The 24,069-nt window shown below is 46.3% G+C and overlaps 1 protein-coding gene across 2 annotated transcripts; it reads right to left on the bottom strand.

Moving 5' to 3' along the window:
• Positions 1-102: 102 nt before the first annotated feature.
• LOC124659980 (putative potassium transporter 8) lies at positions 103-5,047 on the bottom strand. Of its 2 annotated transcripts, none has more exons than XM_047197781.1 (10): positions 4,817-5,047; positions 4,600-4,708; positions 4,250-4,484; positions 3,934-4,179; positions 3,753-3,806; positions 2,823-3,083; positions 2,643-2,695; positions 2,423-2,546; positions 1,530-1,784; positions 103-1,377 (listed from the first exon to the last, which is right to left on the bottom strand). In XM_047197781.1, exons 2-10 carry the CDS (start codon positions 4,627-4,629, stop codon positions 284-286), a joined length of 2,352 nt encoding a protein of 783 aa, XP_047053737.1. In that variant the 5' UTR covers positions 4,630-4,708; positions 4,817-5,047; the 3' UTR covers positions 103-283. The 2 variants fall into 2 exon arrangements, with proteins under 2 accessions (XP_047053737.1, XP_047053738.1); XM_047197782.1 differs by having other exon boundaries at positions 4,600-4,705.
• Positions 5,048-24,069: the final 19,022 nt, after the last annotated feature.

The raw sequence follows: 24,069 nt of genomic DNA, 5'->3' as shown, positions 1-24,069 counted from the left end.
ATGTTGAGGTTGAGATGACAATGAACATGTGGTAAGAAATTTTGAGCCTAACTGACAGAACACCTAATGTACATGGGCACTTGGGCAGCACGAGCAAGAATCTGAGGCCTTAAACTATACAGCCGGATGCAAAATAATCTATGGGGCGTTACAACATCACTGACAAGTTACCTACACCGCAGGTCAGCAGATTTATGATACAGGACCGTGTGTATAAAGCACTCACTGTATCAGGATTCAAAAACACAGGCAAAAACGAAGAACTACGAAGAAACGCGTCGTTTCATAGCACATACACCATGCCGACCTCCAGGAGCGACGCCGGAGGCACCCGCAGCACCACGTCCGGGCCACGGCAGTTGCGCCGCAGGAAGTTGTACCCGACCACCGTCAGCTTCTTCACCACCGACGACCCAGGCTTGCACTGCACGTGCGAGTGCCCCAGGATGAACGCAGTGCCCGCCTCCCTCGCCGCCGACAGCGCCTCCAGCTCCTCCGTCACGTGCTTGTCCGCATCAGGGCTCGCCACCAGGCTATCTATGAAGAACCTCACCTGCTTCGCCGAGTTGGCATGCGCCGCGAGTTCCAGTCCCGTTCCATGGGGGCTGTCGGCAGGGGCCATCATCTCCACGGACGCGGCCGAGTGCTGGACACTGTCTTGCAAGTCGTAGCTCGCTTGGTCTCGGAGCGGGTTGCTTCCGATCACGGAAAGCCCCGGCTCCCATTCCTCCAGCTGCTGCTCGCTGGCCTCGCTGCACCGGTAGGAGGCGTCGAGCTTTATGAACCTTGCCAGGCTCTCGATCAGCTCGGTCTCGAATGAGTCGACGTCCTGGTGAACATCACGGTAGCCGTACCGCACAATGCACCGGTAAGACCGATGGCCCGGAGGACCAACTCGACCGACGAGGTACCGCTCCTTGGGAAACACGTACGGGACTGGCACCGACTTGACGCATACGAGGACCAAGACGTTATGGAACGCCGGGAGGTTGGTGACAAAGCGAGAGAAGTTGGCGGGGACACCTGACGTGAGATCAGTGTACACAAGGCCAATGCCTGGTACCCGGACCATGCCAAGCTTGTCACCAAGGGCGAGAAGCCACTCCAGGGTGACCTTGTTCTGCAGGTCGAACTCATATTTCTTGATGGTCGTGAAGTGCCAGACTAGCATGACTGCCATGAGGATGAGGGCCAGAAGGATCGGGAGCCATGCGCCCTCGAGAAACTTGATGAGCGATGCAGAGAAGTAGAGCGCCTCAACGGAGCCAAAGAAGACAAGGAAAGCCAGGGCCACAAGCGGTGGCTTGTGCCAGCACACCATGATGACAAGGGATGTGAGGAATGTGGTAACCAGCATCACTGTGATCACTGCTAGTCCTGCACAAACAGCACAAGGTTCAGAAAGTTGCAAGGCTATCGAAGACTCTGAAAATACTAGTAGCCACAGACATGAATAAAGGAACTCCAATCAGATTGTATTGGAAGTAACTCGTAAAAAATAAACACTTTATGTGCACTGGTTATCTTACCAGATGCGTTTCCCATGTGCTTTGTGTCTCGAAATCCAACAGTCACAGCAATGCAGAGGATCATGAGCAGCCAATTGATCTCAGGGATATATATCTGGCCATGAATTTTCTCAGATGTGTGTACAACTTTTACTCGAGGGAAGCAACTTAGGGACTGACTCTGGTTGATAATTGAGAATGTTCCACTGATGATTGCTTGGCTTCCAACCACTGAAGCCAGAATTGCCAGTACAAGAACAGGCCATCTCACCTTATCTGAAGTTTGCATTTAAACAGAAAACTATAAATTCACATGGATTCAAATGGTAATTTGATATCTATGACGTAAGAAATACTAGAAAAGCTATCACTCATCAGACAAAAATTATATGTTTGTGGTATACATCTTCATTGAGTTAGACAGGGTGGAGTGTGGATTCAAGTACATAGTACAAGTTAGATTACAAGAAGCAAGATATATTCAGACACAAAAAACTACTAATCATCATACAAAGGTGGTGGATGCGAATTCAGAACAGTAGATGTAGAAACTAAGTTTCAACTTCAGTAATTCAAACTCATCAGACAGATTTTTACAGGTTTGTGGTATACACCTTCACCGAGTGTGGATTTAAGGACATACAAGTTAGACTACATCAAAGAAGATAGAATTGACACTCTGAATTTATGTAAAACGAAATATGACTGTTTCACTAAGTGTTATTCAGACAAAAAAACTACTGACCATCGTATGCAAATTCAGTACAGTAGATTTAGCAAAACAACCTTTTTTTGTCCATGGCCTCTACATCGGTCGACGCATATAGACATAGCAAAAACTAAATTTAAACCTAAGTAATCCAAAATGTCTGAGGTCTTGTACAGATTAGATGAGCTGCAGCGACAGTACATACCTGGAACTGCGATGTAAAATCCAACCTGGGAGTTTGAGTAGAAGTCATGATGTTTTGATAAGTAAGCAGCCTGACCCATGTATGCCAGAATCAACGCCGGGTAAACCAAAGCAGTAAATGCAAGCTGTGATAAAACCAAATGATCAGCACATTAAAAATGAATAAATATTAACAAAAAAATTATATGTAGAGGAATTCCCATCCAGGATAAACAAATTACCTGGATTGCACTGTATGAGAAGTGTCCAAGATCCGCAAACATTGCTTCAGATCCTGCACCGTCATGCAAGCTAGATAGTTAACTTCTGCTTATTATGCAGTCAATACGAACAGAAGAAAGGAACTTCTAAATCTTGTTAATGTCCATGACACAGATATGTATAAGTAGATTGCATCATACCTGTCATGCATAACAAAATTCCACCAAGTGACATCCAGCCATATTTTCTAGTCTTCTTTAAGAATTTGAACATGTAATAGGGATTCAGAGCTTGGTAGACATGAGGATTCCAATAAATGATATTGTAAAGACCAAGAGCACTCATGCAGAGTAGCCAGGCTAGTACTATCGGGGCGAAGATAAATCCAACCCGATGTGTACCAAAATGCTGGAGCGCAAACAGAAATGCCAATATGACGCAGGTTATGGGTATGACGGCATCTGCATGTCAAAGTGATCAATCATCAGAGCCACCAAATAGGTTTAAATCAGAACTCGGGAGATGAGGAAATATCAGCCGAAGGAAGTTTTTTAATCGAGTTATGCACATGGCTTATGCATATTCCCGAGGAAAAAATAATATTTTGGAGGTGACAACAAGTTGGCATTGGTACCAGCATAGAAATTAAATTATGCTTTAGGCCTCTAGCAAGAAAAAGAAGTCTGATTTACCCATTTATCTATATTGATGTCAAACATTACTGGGATATATGATAAATCAGTTTGCTATGATATGTTACACCTATATGTTACACCCATACTAAGATCCAGAATGCAAGATGGACAATGCTGCTCTCCTACGTTAGACTTATACTGCCCAATGCCGAGGGTAAACATTTGCCCCCCTTGTCGATTTTAAAATGCCAAGTAGATTCTGTTAGGGGAAATAATAATTAATAGATAAAAATGGGATACACTTCTTTGGTAATACTCCTATGTCCAGGACGAAACATCTCAAAGGGAAGTCCATGAGTATTCAATGCCAATGCGAACAAGAAAATGATAATAACTGATGTAGCGGAGTTTTGACCAATAGTATATACTATGTTCTTTGGCAACAGTATAAGAATGATATTAAGAGGAAATTCCCCCAAATAAAAAGAAGCTCACATTCATGGTGCTGTTTGGACAAGGAGAACTCAAGCCCTGAGACTGCCGAAAACACTGTCAACATAGATGGAAGACAGAATCCTTAGTTAGGAACCAGCCATTATTGAGGAATTAAAAACAGCCAAGCAGGGTGAGGAATTAAAAACAGCCAAGCAGGGTGAGGAAAGAAGGTCTGGTGTACCAGATATAGCCGGCGTGAGGACGCCGTCCCCAATGACCATGCAGGTGCCGATCAAGACCATGACGAGAAGCGCGGTGTGCAGGTTCTTGTGCTTCTCGAGCCACACCTTGACGCGGGTCTTGTCGGCGGTCTCAGGGTTGCGCTCCAGCTTGTAGGTGGAGAGCTCCTCGTCCGCAATCTGCCTGTTGGGCAGCAGGCTCACATTGGCGTGGCGGCAGATCAGAGAGTAGAGGGCGAAAGTGCCTCCTGCAAATCAGATAGTTAGCCAGCAAGTATACAAAGGTTGAAACTTGCAGAGCCGATTCGTGGTACGTACCCTCGCCATTGTCGTCTGCCCGGAGCACAATGGAGACGTACTTGATGAGCGGGATGAGCGTGAGCGTCCAGAAGACGAATGAGAGGACGCCGAAGATCTCCTCGTTGGTGTCCGAGTGCTGGATGTCCTCGGCGAAGGTGCTCTTGAAGACGTAGAGCGGGGAGATGCTGAGGTCCCCGTAGACCACCCCGAGGCTCTGGTACGCCAGGAGCATGGTGGTCTTCCATGAGTCCCGCTGCAAGAAGAACCACAAACCTTGCTTTACTTTATCTGACAAACAAGAAGATCACACTCTACAGGTCTGCTCTGCTCCATAGATTGCGCCGGTTCAGGGGATAGAAGACACGAACCTGCGGGGATCTCCCGAACTCGAGATCCATTGCTCTGAGAAATCAATCAATCAGCCAGCCAGCCAACCTCCTCCACACATAACAGCACGCTCAGCTTAGTAATCTCCTGCTGCAAGAACAGAGAAGCACGCGGCTAATCTTAGACGCACTACCGTTACAAAAATCTACAGAAATCTGTTTGCCCGGAAATACAAGAGCGGAAGAAAAAAAAAGATACCTCAAAAGAAAAGAACAGTGCAAGAAGGATTGAGCAAGTAGCTGGGGTGAGCTCAAACGGGAGGGAATGATGGAAGGGGATGGATGGATAGAGAGGAGGACCAGCTCGATGGCTAGCCGACCAGGAAAAGCGAAAGGCACATGCCACGGTGAAAAGATGGTGGAGCCCCGCTACGTCTCGCCTCGCCGGAGGGACGGGGTTATTACCGAGATGGGAAGGCCACGTGTTCCCGGAGGAGCTGCAGACCCATCACTGCCACTCACTCCCAATCACTCCCTCCCTCTACCGCCAACAACCAAGAACCAAGAAACACCTACAGCAATGCCGCCGAGTGCTACAGGCAGCAAGGAAACCGGAGGGAAGGAGGCGAGGTCGAGAGACAAGAGTACTCACTTTCAATGTCACATCTACCTATCTACTACGGGAATCCATGGATGGAGATGCGTGGCGTGAAGCAATCCACAATTTGGAGCAGTAGACGGGGTGAGCTTGGTTGATTGAAGCCATGTGATGGAAACTACGGACAAACGCATGTGGATGTGGTCGTCCTCTTCATCCTCCCCACTTTACTGTTGAGCGAGCAATGCAGGGCCATGGATAGATAGATCAGCAATTCAGCGCCGTGTCGCAGTAATCCTGGAGAACCAAAGCAAACACGACATCCATCTGCTCGTTTATGTGAGGACCCCCGCCCACCGCACACCGTTTTGTTGTTGCTGTCATCGCGGATTAATCCCGGAAATAAACGGTGGTTATCGCTGTCCTAATCTGCAGTGACTCTGTAGTTGCCGCTCCGGGATTCCTGTCCGCTTCTTGGGGAGGCAAGGATTGGATGGGCCACACCGTCTACATCGACGACAAGGAACCGATGCTGCTGAGCTGAACGAATCAGTCGCGGCTTACAGCAACGCAACACAACACATAGGGAGGCCTGTTTGTTTGGGCTGTGGCTGGCTGGCTGTAGGAGGAAAGCTGCTGTGCAGAGAAAGCTGCTGTGCACGGAAAGCAGCTTTTCCAAGTTTCAGTGTTTGGCAATTTGGTTGGTTGTCTGGCTGTGAAGAGATGAATTGACTGAAATACCCATAGTTTCGAAACATTGTGCTATTTTTAGTTAGTATATAAAACATATACCAGCTATACTTTTTTTTGACAGATATACCAGCTATACTTAATTTGCCATTAAAACCGTTTATAGAAAAAATCATGTTTAGTTAGAAAAGTCTTAATTCATTCCTGTTTGTGTATGAATCAAATCATCTACGCATATTCCGTGAGCTCAGAAACGAAAACCAAAGACGGCAGACTCTTACTCCATGTTGAGATGCTGTCGTACCTAGCTAGCTTGGAGGAAGAGCAGGGACAAAACGGGGATCTCTTCGAGGAAGAGCACGCATCTAGCCATGGATTTTCCAAGCCATTCATAGACTAATTTATCCCCACCGCTTTGCTGCCCGCTTGCCCGCATGCGCTGGTCGCCTGCCTGCCGCTCGCGCCGGCCGCCCACCTGCTGCTCTCTTGCCGGCCTGCCTGACGCTCGCTTCAACCGCGGCCGCCTGACTGCTACTCCCGCTCGCCGGCTCGCACCAACTGCTTGGCTCGCGCTGGAACTGGCGCGCTCGAATTCGGAGGGCGCGGATCGGGCTAGGACAGTTGCAATCGGCCGGAAATGGAGGGACGGCAGCGGGAGACGAAGCGAGACGGCAGAGGTGGGGGGGTCGCCGGCGGCCCTGTAGGCCTACTTTGCGGTTGGTGGGGAGTACGGATCAAACAAAGAGAAAAACGATTCGGTCTAGAGTGGCAATCTTCTGTAAATACTTCAAACGAAATGGGCAAATGCAAATAACGTTTCGGCTGTTAATGAGGAAGCTGCGGGAAGCACCTCAAAGCATCTCAAAACGTGCTTCTATATCTTTGCCTATAGGGTGCTTTGGCTTTTGGAAAGCCACCATCCAAAGCTACCCGTTTGTTTCGATTCGCTGCCTTTTTCTACTGGAAAGCTGAAAAAAGCCCAAACAAACGCATCTCCAACCGGGCGACCCATCCCGCGCCCGCGCGTCCGGATGGGTCGAAACGGACAAAACCGCGGCCCAGCGCGCGGACCCATCCCTAAAACGGATGGCCGCGGCGTCCGGGACGACCCAAACCCGCCCAAATCTTGGACGAGTTTGCGTGGCCGCGACGCGAAAGGCTGGTCGCTCGCGTCCTCCCTTGTCCGCCTCCGGCCCGCCTCGTCCGCCTCCCAAAACGAAAACACTCCACCGTACTCCCAAAACCTAGAGATGGCCGACGAAGCGACTCGCCGCCGCCACCGCCACCGCCACCACCGCCACCATCGGAGAGAGGCACCCGCGGCCGTTGCCGCTCCCGCCGTGGAGGCGGCTCCTGAACCGGCGGTGGCCGAGCTCCCCCCGGGCCGCCGACGAAGAAGGCGAAGGCCGACCTCACCCCGGAGCGAGAGAAGCTCGAGAGCGAGGAAGAGGCCGCCCGCCGCAGTGCGCCGGACCAATGGAAGAGGGAAACCGCTGCCGAGGTGGAGCGGCGGCGGCGGCGAGCAGCTTCTCCAACTCCGGACGGAGGCGAAGAGCACTCTCCTTCAAGAGCGAGCAGGCCATGCTATTTTACGGCCACCCGGCGCTCGGCCGACACATGATCATCCCCGGCACCGCGCGGCCTCGGTGGGGAGCTCGGCCTCCTCCGTGATCCGGCCCCTTCCTCCAAGGTCAACCGCCCCACCGACCGCCCTATTTGGGCACGAAATGGGGGCGCATGGGCGGCGAGCGTACCGACCACGGGATGGGTCACCGGAGGTGGGCGAGTCCATGACGGGGCCGTCACCTTCGTCCATTGACCCGAACCGTGCGCCGGCGAACTCCAAAGGCCCGAAGAACCCGGGAGCAACCGCGACGTCCGGTGCACGCAACCTCGTTCGACGATATGTCGGCCGCGCGCGCGCGAGTCACCGTCCACCGTGCGAGCCCCTTTGTCTTTCGCGCGGACAATGCCAACGACCCCGCCATATCCTTCGACACGACGAGGCTCCCCGACCACCTCCCATTGACACACGGAGGGCACAACCGCTCGTCCCGCGAGCATAAACATTGAGGAGGAGCCGTTGTTCGGTGAGGGCCTCACACAAGCCGCAGCTGCACAAGCTCGAGGCCGCCGGGTAAGCAAACGAACCGCCAACTACACGGAGAAGGAGGACAAGGTGCTTGTCGATGGATGGTTGACCATCGGGCAAGATGCGTTGACGGGTGCCGAGCAGAAGGGGTCCGCATTCTGGCGCCGGATCTATGAATACTTCCATGAACATCGCAAATATGGACAGGAGCCATTTGAGAGCGACCGCAACGAAATATCGCTCCAAAAGAGGTGGGGAGCAATTCAAACGGAATGCAACAAGTTCCACGCGGCGTATGAGCACGCGAGGCGGCTCCCCGTTAGTGGCATGGGTGTGAAGGACTTGGTATGATTCATAACCTCAACTTATTCATCCGATGTTTGCACATATGTTTATCGTTGTTGTCTCGCTTTGCTCTAGGCGAGCTTTGGAATTCTACAAAGCCAACAATGGAGAGAAGACCTTTGCCTTCCCTCATTGTTGGAAGGAACTCCACGGCACCCCCAAGTTCCAGGAGGGGTACGAGGGCTACATGGCGACCTTGATCGGCAACAATCCTCGCCAAAGATGCCACGGTCATTGACCTTGATGGCGGGCAGCCTTGCGGTAGCTCCGCTTCTCGTGCAAGTCGTCCACGCGGCCACAAGGCAACCAAAGCCGACATGAAGCGTGATGCGTCGTCCATGCTATTGTATGGCACTTTGAAGGAGATGCATGCGGACGAGAGAGGTGTCCACGGACAAGAGGGATGAGAGGAGGCGCCGGGAGAAAGAAGAGGACGGGAAGAAATTCTTTGATGTCCAGCAGAAGAAGCTTGAGATTGAAGAGGTCAAGGCCAAGACCAAAGCTAAAGAGCTTGAGCTCAAAGAGAGAGAACTTGAGCTCATAGCAATGGCAAGGGCCAAAGAGGTGGAGCTGAAGGCGAAGGAAGTTGAGCTCAAACGCCAAGCCGAGGACAACCTCATCATGAACGCCGACTTGACCAACATGAGCGAGGCGAAGAGAGCTTGGTTCGAGAAGAGACAGAAGGAGATCCTCGAGCGCCCAAATTAAGTTAGACAATCTCAATTGTAATTTTTATATTTTTCTCAAACTATGGCACATTTTATTTGATTTATCATGGTACGTTTGATAATATTTTATGGTATTTGATAATATTTTATGTTTATTATATATTATTCTATGTTTACGAGATATTATTATATATCAAACTGGATTCGTGACGTGAGGACCTATTTTCCAAAGAAATAGGCCAAATGGCCAAATGGCCAAATGGGTGGCCGCTGCGTTGGGCGCAGCACGCGACCCAAACGGACGCGCGGACGCGGGGCTCCGTCCGCGCGTCCGCTCGGGCACGCAAACGGCCCAAAACGAACGGTCCAGCGCGTCCATTTGGGTCGCCCGGTTGGAGATGCCCTAACTACCTACTTAGGCAGGGACTGCTGTTAAGCTAGGGCCTGCTTCGCCTTGTCAGCTCCGCTATATCTCATGGACCAGAGTACCAGACCGAGAATCTCACACTCAAACCTTTCGCTACAGAGTGCAGGTACGAATGCGATGCAAGTCACATTATAACTAGCGAAAGGAACTTCTGCCGTCGAAAGAAATAATATTGGCTTCATCTTTTTTTTTTTTTTTTGCTACAAGAGAGAATAAATGGCATCGTCCATTAAATTGTTACTATATCAAGAGATCCGTTGTCTCTGATAGTAGTTTTGTTGAAGACATTATTTTGAGAGCTAATCATGCGCTTATAAATGGGAAATTCAATTCGGCTCCCGGGTGCGTATGCTCCCTCTACCAAAAAATCATATTTCGAAGTTTCAAAAAAAATTGACAAAAAATTCTACATGTACATCTCCATAATATATGTGCGTTCCTCAAGTTTCACAAAAAAATCAACATTTTTGTGGTCTATGTAAAAAAGAGAAAATTTATCTTGTGAAAAGCATTATTTTTTGCACTAAAATTTGTCTTTTTTACACACGTCACATAATAAGTCGATTTTTTATGAAACCACTTTGTGAGCGTGTAGCACATGAAGATGTACGAAAAAAAATTCCGTTTCAATTTTTCTGAAGTTCAAAATCCGTGCAAGATGCATTTCAAAATAGTGGGAGCATACGCACCCATGTTCCGAAACACCACTCCCCTTATAAATAGCTGATTGTCACTAGAGTGAAAATCTATAATCTATAATTGGACGACGATGACGTTTGTGCATTGTTTTCTTCTTGAAATCGTTGCTTTTGAAATATTTGGACTTTGTGTTTGTAAAGATTGTAGAGAGACTCTTTTTTTCTTTTTAGTTTCTTTTTTATTTTTGGCCATGTGCATCAGTATTACTATTAGCTTATCGTATTGTTGCAAAAGTTAGATGTAATTGATTGTACTAATTTAAAACTAGGTATTTAGTCGTATGTTCAAAAAATTAATATCTTCACAATATTAATATAATTTCTTCGTCAAAAAATATCAAGAAATCTTCGGTACTACAAAGTACAAACGCAGGGAAACGCGTTCAATTATGACGGAAGAAATAAAGCGGGACATTAAGGAGCGGCTGAGAACAGGCAAAGACTTGCAGAGCTAGGGCTAGACTATTTATTTATGTGCTAAAACATTTATTTGTAGGATATGCGATGTGGTTGAAATTGCAAAAAGAAATTGATAAGTTCTGGCCGATCAGCCGGTTTGGGGAGGTTGCTGGGCACAACCGTTGAGCAAAGACGGCTAGGGCCGGAGCTGTTTAGGGGAACCGGCTAGTGATGCTCTTAGCTCGACCACCTCACATTTAGATGAAGCAGATCGAGAATCCCAAATCTTTTGATGCGGATACGATGCTCATTCGTGAAAGGAAGAGATACGGGTTTCTTTTATCAATTGCTAGCACCAATAGTGTACGGTAACGGAGTGAACCGCGTTTCAAGTCTGAAGGGAGAAAATAAAGCGGGGAATTAAGGAGCGGCTCAGGACAGGCAAAGACTTGCAGAGCCACCGCCACCCACCTTTAGCATTTAAACCCGGAACGATGGAGCGAGTTGGTAGGTGCAGCAGTACGTAGTACTCTTGGGAGATCGGCGAATAAATTCGGACGAAAGAAATCTGGCGTACCTGATCTTCTCCATAGCGGAAGAGATCTCCCTGCATTTATGCCGAACCCTAGCCGGATGTGGAAGTGGAACGCCACCAGCCAGACCACGAGACGACGACGACGACGACGCCCAGTAGGCGACGAAGAAGAAGAAGAAACGTTGGCGTCCGACGCAGCACCTCCAACAGACGAGCTAGTACTAGCCTCCCACGGACCACGGTGCTACTCCACCTATCTCCTCGCAGCGCCCATATGCTCCCAAAAAATATGCTCCAGGTAAACGGGGGAAGATCACACAAGTGTAGGTGCTCGCAGCGACAATATGCTATGGGCATTGCGACTAGCCACATACGTCTGCGGCAGCTGGCTGCTATGCTACGACGAAATTGACCGATTAGTTATTCTGAGTGCCCTGCAGCTGCAGGGTGGTGAGAATTCTTAAGACGGGTGGTGGTGACCCGTGAGGCCGTGACGCGGTGCACGGTCAGGGAGAAAAAATGGGGAAGATACTACCGAGGGAGGTGGTGTGGTCTGTCCGCACGCCGACGCAATTGTTTAGCCCACACCACCTCCCTGATTTTTGATTAGGCGATCCTGTTGTAGGAGCGTGGGGATCGAGCTGCTGTCCCGTGACCTTCAACCTTCAACTTCAACTCCGGAAAACACGAGTCCGCCCGGCCGGACCTACTCGGGTCGCGTCTGCGCCTAGGACGGAGGACGGACAAGCACGGTCTGGATGGATGTGGGGGTGCGTGCACGCTATTGTTTATTCGGACCACCCAAAAGGCGTGCACCACCTAGCTTTTCCTCTTGCTGGACATCGGCACATCGCCACTAGCGGAGCGACTCAAAGGCAGTTGTGATTATATTTGTTTAGGTCGCGTCGTGAACAAAGTTTAAATCACGGTTCAGCCTGCCGAGCCAGTGCTTTCAGTGGCGCGCGATCCATTAGGTCCACACCCCGACCTAATTGTCTTAAAGTATTTTAAAAATATTAGCTACGTTCATGGGTTACATACATAAGTTTGCTTGAAGCAAATTGATATAAAAACATAGCATGAGACCCTAGTCGAAGACCTTGACGGTGAGAATGGTGTGGCCATCAAACTTGAAGACAAGGAAGTGCATGCCCGAATTCAATGGCGTGTGCGTGGGCGGACCACCTCCAGCTGTTGTAGAGATACATCTTGCCCGGGCCGGTCGAGCCGCCGAGAAACTGCAATATGAGCTCATGGAGCTCTTGCTCATAGATCACCGACACAAAAATCTCGGGGAGGCGCAACCTTTTCCCCCAAGTGGATGGTGACGCTAAACTCGAACCCGGAGAGGATGATGGTGGCGACAGGGAGGATGGTCAAGCTGGAGGGGGTTGTCGCCCTAGTGTCAAGTGATGGGCTGCTGGGGTGAAGGTAGAGGCGGTTGTCGCCCTGGTGTCAAGTGCTAGCCTCTGTGAGTGGCATCTCCGACTGTTGATGCCCGATTACCTTGGTGAACTGTGGGGTTTATGGAAGCCGACAGAAATCCTTGTGCTTTTGCACGACTACGACAACGTCTACGGGCATCATCACCTTCTTGAAGATGTCGTCTAGGCCTTTCCACCATGGGCCCTCCCGTGCAACGAGGGAAATCATGGATCCGTTCTGCTGGTTCAGATAGTGGCGGCGCTACAGCGTCATTGTCCCCTTTATGAAAGCGATGTCCAGTTTACTCGTGGAGTCCCATGTTGGTAATTGGAGTCAAGGTTGGCCGCCACTTAGAGCGTCGGCGTCTAGGGTGCAATATACAATGGAGCCGACGTCTCTTTTGGGGATGCTATCCTCGGGTCGAGTCATGTCTTGTCGTCCACTCGCCACTTCTAGCGCTTTAGGTGGGATGTACGTCGACGGGTGCCATCCTGGAGTTAGAGGTGTTTTCACTAGTGGGGAAAAGCCTACCAGTCGTGTAACATTTTTTGCTACCAATCGCGGGCCCTGACCCGCCACTGGTAGGTCGCTAGTGGTAAGGTCTTACTAGTCTCGTACCCGACATCATGCGACTAGTATGTTAGGTACGAGTCACGTGCACACCCGACATGCTGCCAATAAGTTACTAGTCGCGTGCTCTCGTTCGGTCCGCTACCAGTATTTTTTTTTGGCTATTTTCTTAAAAAAGATGGACCACTGCCCAGCTGTCCACGTGATTTTTCACAAAACACCCTAAAAACGAAAACAAAGCAATCGAATCAATGTCGCCTCTTTGTGGCATTGACGAGATCTAGGAGAGGATTCCATCACCGGCGTAGGGCATCGGCGGTGGCGGAGCAAGGCGTCGGAGGTGGCCGCCGTCATCTGAGAAGAGAAGGTGGCGAAGCAGAGTGTCGGAGGTGTTCATCAGAGAGGAGGTCGTAGTCGTTTGTTGCCGGACAGGAGGTGGTCGCCGGAGGTGGTGTGACGAGATGGCTCCTCGGTAATGCCCACGATGAGGGGCTTAGCGTTAGCGGAAGCCTGCATGTTAGCACGAGACATCGGATACCAGACAAGCAGGAGGGGAGATTTACCCAGGTTCGGGGCCCTCGTAGAGGTAATACCCCTACATCCTACCTGTCTAATCTTGATTATGAGTGAATTCGATTACAATGGGGCAGCCGAAGGACTGCGTAGTGGTGTTCTCGCCGAGAGGCAAGGTGGCTAGGGTTTGGTGTGCGTGAGAGTTGAGAGAGAGAGAGAGAGATCGATAGGCCCTCTCCTGACCTTTATATAGGAGGCCAGGTCCCGAGAGTCCTGCCCGGATTCAGTTACAATACAGAGGGATTCTATCTAATCTTTCCATGTTTGAATCTTTCCTTTCCCCGCACTTCAAGAAATCATCACATTCCATCTTTCCACCGCGCAACCGACGTCTTGGACCTTCTTGGGCTACGGCGCTCCAGATGGGCCCCTTGTTGGGCCAGAGGGGGTAGGGCAATGTCGAGTACCTGAAGGGTAATGCCCACGTCATGGTGGTCATCTTTGGGTAGAGGAGGAGCGAAAGAATGAGAAGTGGAGGAGGGAAAGAAGTGAAAGAGGAGCAGGGGAGAAGGTGGAGGAGAGAAAGAGGAAAGGAGGGAAAGAATCGGAAGAGGAGGAGGGATAAAGTGGAGAAGGTGGAGAGAGGGAAAAAATTGAACTTTTTCATGGAAATCTAAAACATGAAAAAATTCTATTTCCATTTCGATTTTTGGGAATCTAAAAAATAGCTAAACGCCCTTAGGGCATTGAAATCGGATGTAAAATTTTGCGTAGATACATTTTCATATAAAAAGATTTTCATTGGAGGTCGTATGCCCTTAGGGACTTGCCCCCGTTCACACTTCCTTTGGTGTGAGGCCAGGTATGAAGATCCAAGCCCACACCATCTTCTTCGGAATCTCGCAGACCCACCCTTTTGTAAGTCTGTCCTCACCTATATCTATGGGTAGACCAACACAAGCACTTGTTCTCCCCTATACCGTTAAGGTAGACCGATCCGAACAACTTATGTGCCCTGTCCTATACACCATAGATAGACCGATCCGGACAACCCTTACAATCCTTCATAGACCAATAATAAGTCTGCCCTCCCCTGTATCTAATGGTAGACCGTGATGGACCACATGTCCCCACCTTTACCAAAGATAGACCGATCCAGGCAACCCTTATCACTAGCCCGTTGGCATGCGAGAGGAAAAAGATAAAGTTGGCTTTCCCAGAGCCATTATAGATCTTATGGTCAACGCGGAATGTACGGCGCTAGAATCACTGGACGGCATTGGTAATTACTCCTAGGTTAATAAACCCATGCAATGGAACCTCCACCATATCAACACAACCATGGTTCCATTGCCAACCACATAGTCATATTCATAATTGGAAAAGTAACATTTTATTTGCAATGCAGGAATGGTAAGTATATAGCTTCGCAGTAAATTGATAGAAAATACTCAAGTTGGTATGAGCAAGGGTGAACTTGCATGTGGACTGCGAGATAATGCAGTTCGATGCGTTGAATTAATGGAACCTGGACCTCGGGTTCTGTAAAGAAGCATCATTGTCCGGTAAGGACAATGTTATAAAATCCAAATAATGCATTCATGAATGTATTATTTTATGTGGAATTCCTTACCCCAATTATTTATTAAAATTTAGGTTTGAACTTAAGATTTATGCCTTTGGCAGTAATTTGCAATTGCTTTTATTTGTAAAAACACTTTTATCTCATAAATAAAAATGGTTCATAGTAATACCACTTTACTTTTGTGAATCATTATTATTTCAAAATAATTTGAAATAATAGAGTTGCCTCTATATTTTTGAAATAAGAAGAATAGAGTATTTTCCTTTGGAAAATATCTTTCTTTAACAGAAATGACTTGGAATAATAGAATTTCATTTTGAAATATTTGAAAACAAATATCTGAACTCATTTGAGATTTTTCCTTGATTTTTAAATTCAAGGAAATAATAGTTTCAAATTCCAAGTTTTAATTTAAATTCAGAAAATTCTAAAATTTGAATTTGTTTCCTAAATTCCATTTCTTATTTTTTTCTTGTTAAGAATAATTTTTCATTTACTAATCCCATTTTTCATGGATTTTTAGAGGTATATTTTATTAACTAAAATTTGGTGAAATTTTAGGCTATTTTCAAAATAAAAAATGACTAAAATACCCCCCTTGCCCCAATTGGGCCAGCCCGCCTAACTTGGCCCATTTGGATAGCCCATTAAGGCTTGTCCAAAACGGTTCGGTGGAACCGTTACGGCCCACCTCACTCACTCGCACGCTCTCCTCTCTCTCTCTCGTGAGCTAACCCTAACCTCTGGCGACTCGCGTGGCGATGGCGTCGCCGCCATGGCCGCCGCCATACTCCGGCCATCTCCGAGCTCCCCTGACTACGCCGCTGATACCACCTGAACCGCCGCGCGATGATCAATCGATCTGTCCGCGTGGTTCCGTCGATCTCTTCCTCCTCTGGCAGATCGCCACCTCTTTGGATCTTGTGGGGAATCGCCTCCGGCGATTGGCAATCTCCGGCGAGCTGGTGTCCTCGTCGCCGACATGAGCGCATGCCTGGGACCGACCTGGCGCGGGTGCTATGCTCGCAGCGCCTATGCCGTCGTCCCCGGGTGCTGTGTTGTTCGAGGTGTTCGTCGGTGTAACGCCAGCGTCTTCCCTGGCTTTGCAGCTGTTATGGCCGCGCGGGCACTGCCTCGCCATGCCATAGCTTCTGCCTCCAGGCGCGGGTAAGCTTCTCCTGCTCCTCCTCCTTCTCAACGCCATGTCCGTGCGCCTCCCATGCCTCTGTGCTTCTTCCTTCTCTGCTGCTCAAGCTACCCGATGATCCAATGATCATACGAGGATTTCTTCTGCTCGCCTATGCCTCTTATGCTTCCTCTCTGCAAGCGCTGGCCAATTCACCAAGCTCTGGTTACTGGCCAAGTGTTTTGCTTGCTGTTCATGTCCAGTGTTGCTTGCTTACTGCTTCTGTCATGCCATGCTTTGCTCAAAATGCTATACATGATTATGGAATTGCTTGTGCTTACTGGCACCCTATGCTTGCTTGTCTTGGTGTACAGCTATGCATCTCTGTGACACTTGTGATGCCTGTGAGGTGCTTCTGTGCCTTCTGTATGATCCAATGATCCATTGGATAAGTAATTTCCATTGGCTAGACTCTCTGTGTTGCTTGACTTGATTTAATTGATCCATTTGATCAATTAAATGTCAGTGGCTTGGTTGCTGATGGGTTCTTTGGCTAAATTGATGGTTTGCTTATCGATGTTGCTACTCAAGCATGCTTATGCTACTGTGTGTGTGTCTGCTTGCTCTCCATAGCCTTCGGACTTGATCCAGTAGCTAGGATGCGATGACATGTGCTTGTGTTGCCTCACAGTGTGCTACTGTAAAAATATTGCATGGATTTGTTATATATTCATGCCTGGATGGATTAATTAATGATGAACTGCTTATGCACTATTGATTACATGACTTTCTATGCATGATTTGACTTTCCATGATTAATTGGGAAACAAATGGAGTCTGAATCCATTACTGGATAATGATGCTTTATTGTTTGGCTTTACTTTGGATGGTTCTATGTTTGTTGTGACCTCAGTAGCCTTGCTACTGACTGGTTGCTCACATAGTTGGCTAGATCTGTTGGTTCCTCATCTTGGTTTGCATATTTGGGGATCATAGTCAATATGAATGCCAATATGCTTGCTTGTGAAGAAATCTTGGGTTCTCCTGATGGTTACTTGCTTAGGATCTTACTGTGTAGTCCTTGGTGTAGCTGCTATTCCTAGTAATTCATCTACTGGTGCTGTCTGTGCATGTGTTCTTGCTGGTGTGTGCATCTGTGCATGTACTCTAGCTTCTGTGCACAAGATTTGTATCTGGATGGTTTCAGTTTTAGTAGCTTTCTATACTGCCAGTGATCCTTGGTGAAAACCAAGTGATGATCTACCCCTTGAGCATCTGCTCAAGCCCATGACATATGTCATGCATAAATTATGGATTGGATCCACTGGATCATCTCCAGGAACTAGGTATACCTTGTTCCAGCTCCTAAAATGAAATGTTTTGTTGATGAAGACTTCTGGTTTATTTGTCACAGCCCTGCACCTCCAGTTCTTGGTTGATCTTCTCAGGTCACCATGATTTCTGGTGGTTGGTTGGTTTATGTGTTGGGTTGTGATGTTCTTGAGCAAGAACAGGATGAACCTTACATATTCTTTCTTTTGCTTACCTTGTTGATCCTTATCTGGTCGACTATGCATTGTTTCTAGGGTTTGTGCTTATTTATACCATGTCTACTTCTCTCCTGGCCATGCCACACAAGCCTAGCTTGGTTTGGTGACTAGGCCATTGCATGGCCTTGCTGTTGCTTGCACAACACACATGAGCAGTGTGCTCATATGCTGAAACTTGAGCCCCTGGGTTGCTCAAGTTTGGTCTGCTGTTGCTCTTATCCTGGTGCTATCCAAGTCTTTGGACAAGCACAAGTGTGCATGACACTTGTTTCTGTCCAAACTGAATATATGCTAATCCTATAACCCATGTCTAGCTTTGTTGTGTTATTTTGCAGGTTTTGAAGGTGAATATGACCATAGAAGAATACTTCCAAGTCATTAGTTTAGGTTTTTAGTGTAGGATCAAATAATGTAATCTTCTATTTATTTCTGTTTATTTTTCTTTAATTCTTGTATCAAGAATATTGTAAAGACAATGTATGTTGTGTTGTGATATCAATAAAGCTCAAGTTTTGCTTATGAGCTTTTTGGTTTATGTAATAATTCTATTTCTAATTGATTGTTGTATTTATAATTCAATTTGAAATTCAAAGTCATTTAAATTTACAAGTTGTATTTCAATTCTGATTTCCTTTTTCTATAACCCCTTTTGCTTATTGTTTAATATTATCAACTTATTATTACTTGTCAAATGAAATCAATTCCCAAATCAATAAGATACAAAAGAGAGCATGTCGAAATTCACACCTCGACATGCCTAACCCTAATTTGCAATTCGAGAGAGAACCTCGATCCCTCTTAGGTTTAGTTGCAATAAGGCGCGGAAATTTCCCTCGTTTTGCGATGAAATGCACATCCCATTCCTAAATCTACCCTTCGTTGTTCCTATGTTCTGGGTTATTACATGCACCACCGTCATGTCTCCACTACAATGCCGACCAGCTGATGCGCGGGGGGGGGGGGGGTCACGCTTGCGAGGTTCACAAGGCGCGATGCCTTGATTGGCGCCGCCAAGTTGCTCCAGAACTATGTGGAAGCGTCATACTCCGGCGAGGACTTAAGGTCATCCCGGTGAAGCCCCCGCCGTCACAGATGCACCCTGATGATTAGGGCTAGTAGCTAGGGTTAAATTTATCCGCATGTAATGAACTATCTATGATGAATGGTGAACAATTCATACGTCTCCGACGTATCGATAATTTCTTATGTTCCATGCCACATTATTGATGATATCTACATGTTTTATGCATACTTTATGTCATATTTATGCATTTTCCGACACTAACCTATTAACGAGATGCCGAAGAGCCGATTCGTTGTTTTCTGCTGTTTTTGGTTTCGTAAATCCTAGTAAGGAAATATTCTCGGAATTGGACGAAATCAACGCCCGGGGGCCTATTTTCCACGAAGCTTCCGGAAGACCGGAGGACTTACGAAGTGGGGCCACGAGGTGGCCGGACACCGAGGCGGCGCGGCCCAAGCCTTGGCTGCGCCGGCTCTGTTGTGTGGGCCCCTCGTGTGGCCCCCCGACCTGCCCTTCCGCCTACATATAGTCTTCATCGCGAAACCCCCGGTACCGAGAGCCACGATACGGAAAACCTTCCGAGACGCCGCCGCCGCCAATCCCATCTCGGGGGATTCGAGGAGATCGCCTCCGGCACCCTGCCGGAGAGGGGAATCATCTCCCGGAGGACTCTTCACCGCCATGGTCGCCTCCGGAGTGATGAGTGAGTAGTTCACCCCTGGACTATGGGTCCATAGCGAGTAGCTAGATGGTCGTCTTCTCCTTATGTGCTTCATTGTCGGATCTTGTGAGCTGCCTAACATGATCAAGATCATCTATCCGTAATGCTATATGTTGTGTTTGTTGGGATCCGATGGATAGAGAATACTATGTTATGTTGATTATCAATCTATTACCTATGTGTTGTTTATGATCTTGCATGCTCTCCGTTATTAGTAGAGGCTCGGCCAAGTTTTTACTCTTAACTCCAAGAGGGAGTATTTATGCTCGATAGTGGGTTCATGCCTCCATTAAATGCGGGACGAGTGACGTAAAGTTCTAAGGTTGTGGATGTCTTGTTGCCACTAGGGATAAAACATTGATGCTATGTCCGAGGATGTAGTTATTGATTACATTACGCACCATACTTAATGCAATTGTCTCGTTGTTTGCAACTTAATACCGGAAGGGGTTCGGATGATAACCTCGAAGGTGGACTTTTTAGGCATAGATGCATGCTCGGATAGCGGTCTATGTACTTTGTCGTAATGCCCAATTAAATCTCACTATACTCATCATATCATGTATGTGCATGGTCATGCCCTCTCTATTTGTCAATTGCCCAACTGTAATTTGTTCACCCAACATGCTATTTATCTTATGGGAGAGACACCTCTAGTGAAATGTGGACCCTGGTCCATTCCTTTACATCGAATACAATCTACTGCAATACTTGTTCTACTGTTTTCTGCAAACAATCATCATCCACACTATACATCTAATCCTTTGTTACAGCAAGCCGGTGAGATTGACAACTTCACTGTTACGTTGGGGCAAAGTACTTTGGTTGTGTTGTGCAGGTTCCACGTTGGCGCCGGAATCCCCGGTGTTGCGCCGCACTACATCCCGCCGCCATCAACCTTCGACGTGCTTCTTGGCTCCTCCTGGTTCGATAAACCTTGGTTTCTTTCTGAGGGAAAACTTGCTACTGTACGCATCACACCTTCCTCTTGGGGTTCCCAACGGACGTGTCGACTGCGCGCATCAAGACTGTTTTCTGGCGCCGTTGCCGGGGAGATCAAGACACGCTGCAAGGGGAGTCTCCACAATCCAATCTCTTTACTTTGTTTTTGTCTTGCTTTATTTTATTTACTTTCTTGTTTGCTGCATTATATCAAAACACAAAAAAATTAGTTGCTAGCTTTACTTTATTTACTGTCTTGCACTTTATATAAAAAAACAAAAAAAATAGTTACTTGCATTTTACTTTTGTTACCATGTCTAGTTCTGCACCTGTTACTTCTTCACCTGAGGAATTAGTCTTCACTTTTAAACAAGGGGATGAGGAGAGTTTTAAAGATGCTTGGTCCAAAAAATTTACTTCTTATCGTAAAGCTGAACCTCAAATGACTCTAAGTTTTCTCCTTAGTAATTTTTATTTTGGTCTTATGATTCGCTATAGATATGCCTTGGATGCTATAGTGGGAGGAGATTTCCTTCATTGCAATGGGGATCAAGCTTTTAATGTCATAAAGAAGTTGGTTGCATCACATGATTCAGCTAATAACTTTGATTCAGCCCTTATTAGCATTTATAATAGATTAAACACTCTTGAGACAAGTGCATCTCGCTTGAATGAAAATTATAGATATGTTCGTAACCGTCTTGATCAAGTTTTAGTGAACTCTGAACCTTCATTATGGGATCCTACTATTAAAATTGTTATCGGTGACCAAACTCTTCATGCCAATATAATTTTGATATTATGTCTGAATTTTGCCTAATGCCTAAGAGTATTCATGAATCTTTGAAACTTTGGGGATTCGTTGAAGGGGGAGAAGGAATAACTCTTATTGATAACTCTGTTATAATTCCTAAAGGAATAGCTGCGGGTGTGCATACAACCATTCTTGGGAGAACAATATCCATTGATTATCTTGTTATTGAATGTGCGAGGAACAGGACAAATCACACTCGGAAGATCCTCTCTGAAACTATTGGGAGCAGTCATAGATATGGGAGAAGGCACCCTAAAATTCACCTCTACACCGGGGGGTAGACATATATTCCCTAAACCAAAGAGTAAGAAAAAGAAAAAGAAAGGTAAGGGTAAATCCCAAGGTAATGTTGATACTACGTCTCTTGATAATACTTGATACACACTTTCTGCGCCTAGCTGAAAGGCGTTAAAGAAAGGCGCTTATGGGAGACAACCCATTATTTTACTTCTGCACTTTTATTTTATATTTGAGTCTTGTAAGTTGTTACTACTGTAGCAACCTCTCCTTATCTTAGTTTTGTGCATTGTTGTGCCAAGTAAAGTCGTTGATAGTAAGGTTCATACTAGATTTGGATTACTGCGCAGAAACAGATTTCTTTGCTGTCACGAATCGGGGCCTAATTCTCTGTAGGTAACTCAGAAAATCATGCCAATTTACGTGATTGATCCTCAGATATGTACGCAACTTTCATTCAATTTTAGCATTTTCATCTGAGCAAGTCTGGTGCCTCAATAAAATTCGTTTTTACGAACTGTTCTGTTTTGACAGATTCTGCCTTTTATTTCGCATTGCCTGTTTTGATATGCTTGATGGATTTTTCTATTCCATTGACTTTCAGTAGCTTTGTGCAATGTCCAGAAGTGTTAAGAATGATTATGTCACCTCTGAACATGTAAATTTTGATGGTGCACTAACCCTCTAATGAGTTGTTTTGAGTTTGGTGTGGAGGAAATTTTCAAGGATCAAGAGAGGGAGATGATACGATATGATCAAGGAGAGTGAAAGCTCTAAGCTTGGGGATGCCCCGGTGGTTCACCCTCGCATATTTTAAGAAGACTCAAGCGTCTAAGCTTGGGGATGCCCAAGGCATCCCCTTCTTCATCGACAACACTATCGAGTTCCTCCCCCGAAACTATATTTTTATTCCATCACATCTTATGTGCTTTGCTTGGAGCGTCGGTTTGTTTTTGTTTTTGTTTTTGTTTGAATAAAATGGATCCTAGCATTCATCGTGTGGGAGAGAGACACGCTCCGCTGTTTCATATGGACAAATATGTCCTTAGGCTTTACTCATAGTATTGATGGCGAAGGTTGAATCTTCTTCGTTAAATTGTTATATGGTTGGAATCGGGAAATGCTACATGTAGTAATTCTAAAATGTCTTGAATAATTTGATACTTGGCAATTGTTGTGCTCATGTTTAAGCTCTTGCATCATATACTTTGCACCCATTATTGAAGAAATACATAGAGCTTGCTAAAATTTGGTTTGCATAATTGGTCTCTCTAAAGTCTAGATAATTTCTAGTATTGAGTTTGAACAACAAGGAAGACGGTGTAGAGTATTATAATATTTACAATATGTCTTTTATGTGAGTTTTGCTGCACCGGTTCATCCTTGTGTTTGTTTCAAATAACCTTGCTAGCCTAAACCTTGTATCGAGAGGAATACTTCTCATGCATCCAAAATCCTTGAGCCAACCACTATGCCATTTGTGTCCACCATACCTACCTACTACATGGTATTTCTCCGCCATTCCAAAGTAAATTGCTTGAGTGCTACCTTTAAAATTTCCATTCTTTACCTTTGCAATATATAGCTCATGGGACAAATAGCCTAAAAACTATTGTGGTATTGAATATGTACTTATGCACTTTATCTCTTATTAAGTTGCTTGTTGTGCGATAACCATGTTCCCGGGGACGCCATCAACTACTCTTTGTTGAATATCATGTGAGTTGCTATGCATGTCCGTCTTGTCTGCAAGTAAGGGAGATTTACCACTCATTTAATGGTTAGAGCATGCATAATGTTAGAGAAGAACATTGGGCCGCTAACTAAAGCCATGATCCATGGTGGAAGTTTCTGTTTTGGACATATATCCTCAATCTCATATGAGAACATTAATTGTTGCTACATGCTTATGCATTAAAGAGGAGTCCATTATCTGTTGTCTATGTTGTCCCGGTATGGATGTCTAAGTTGAGAATAATCAAAAGCGAGAAATCTAATGCGAACTTTCTCCTTAGACCTTTGTACAGGCGGCATAGAGGTACCCCTTTGTGACACTTGGTTAAAACATGTGTATTGCGATGATAATCCCGGTAATCCGAGCTAATTAGGACAAGGTGTGGGCACTATTAGTATACTATGCATGAGGCTTGCAACTTGTAAGATATAATTTACATGATACATATGCTTTATTACTACCGTTGACAAAATTGTTTCTTGTTTTCAAAACCAAAGCTCTAGCACAAATATAGCAATCAATGCTTGCCTCTGCGAAGGGCCTTTCTTTTACTTTTATGTTGAGTCAGTTCACCTATCTCTCTCCACCTCAAGAAGCAAACACTTGTGTGAACTGTGCATTGATTCCTACATACTTGCATATTGCACTTGTTATATTACTTTAGATTGACAATATCCATGAGATATACATGTTATAAGTTGAAAGCAACTGTTGAAACTTAATCTTCATTTGTGTTGCTTCAATACCTTTACTTTGATTTATTGCTTTATGAGTTAACTCTTATGCAAGACTTATTAATGCTTGTCTTGAAAGTACTA

This window comes from Lolium rigidum, chromosome 6 (assembly GCF_022539505.1).
Source record: "Lolium rigidum isolate FL_2022 chromosome 6, APGP_CSIRO_Lrig_0.1, whole genome shotgun sequence".
In the NCBI taxonomy this organism is placed as follows: Eukaryota; Viridiplantae; Streptophyta; class Magnoliopsida; order Poales; family Poaceae; genus Lolium; species Lolium rigidum.
Note: the sequence above shows the minus strand (reverse complement) of the source record. Positions and strands in the feature narration are given on the sequence as shown.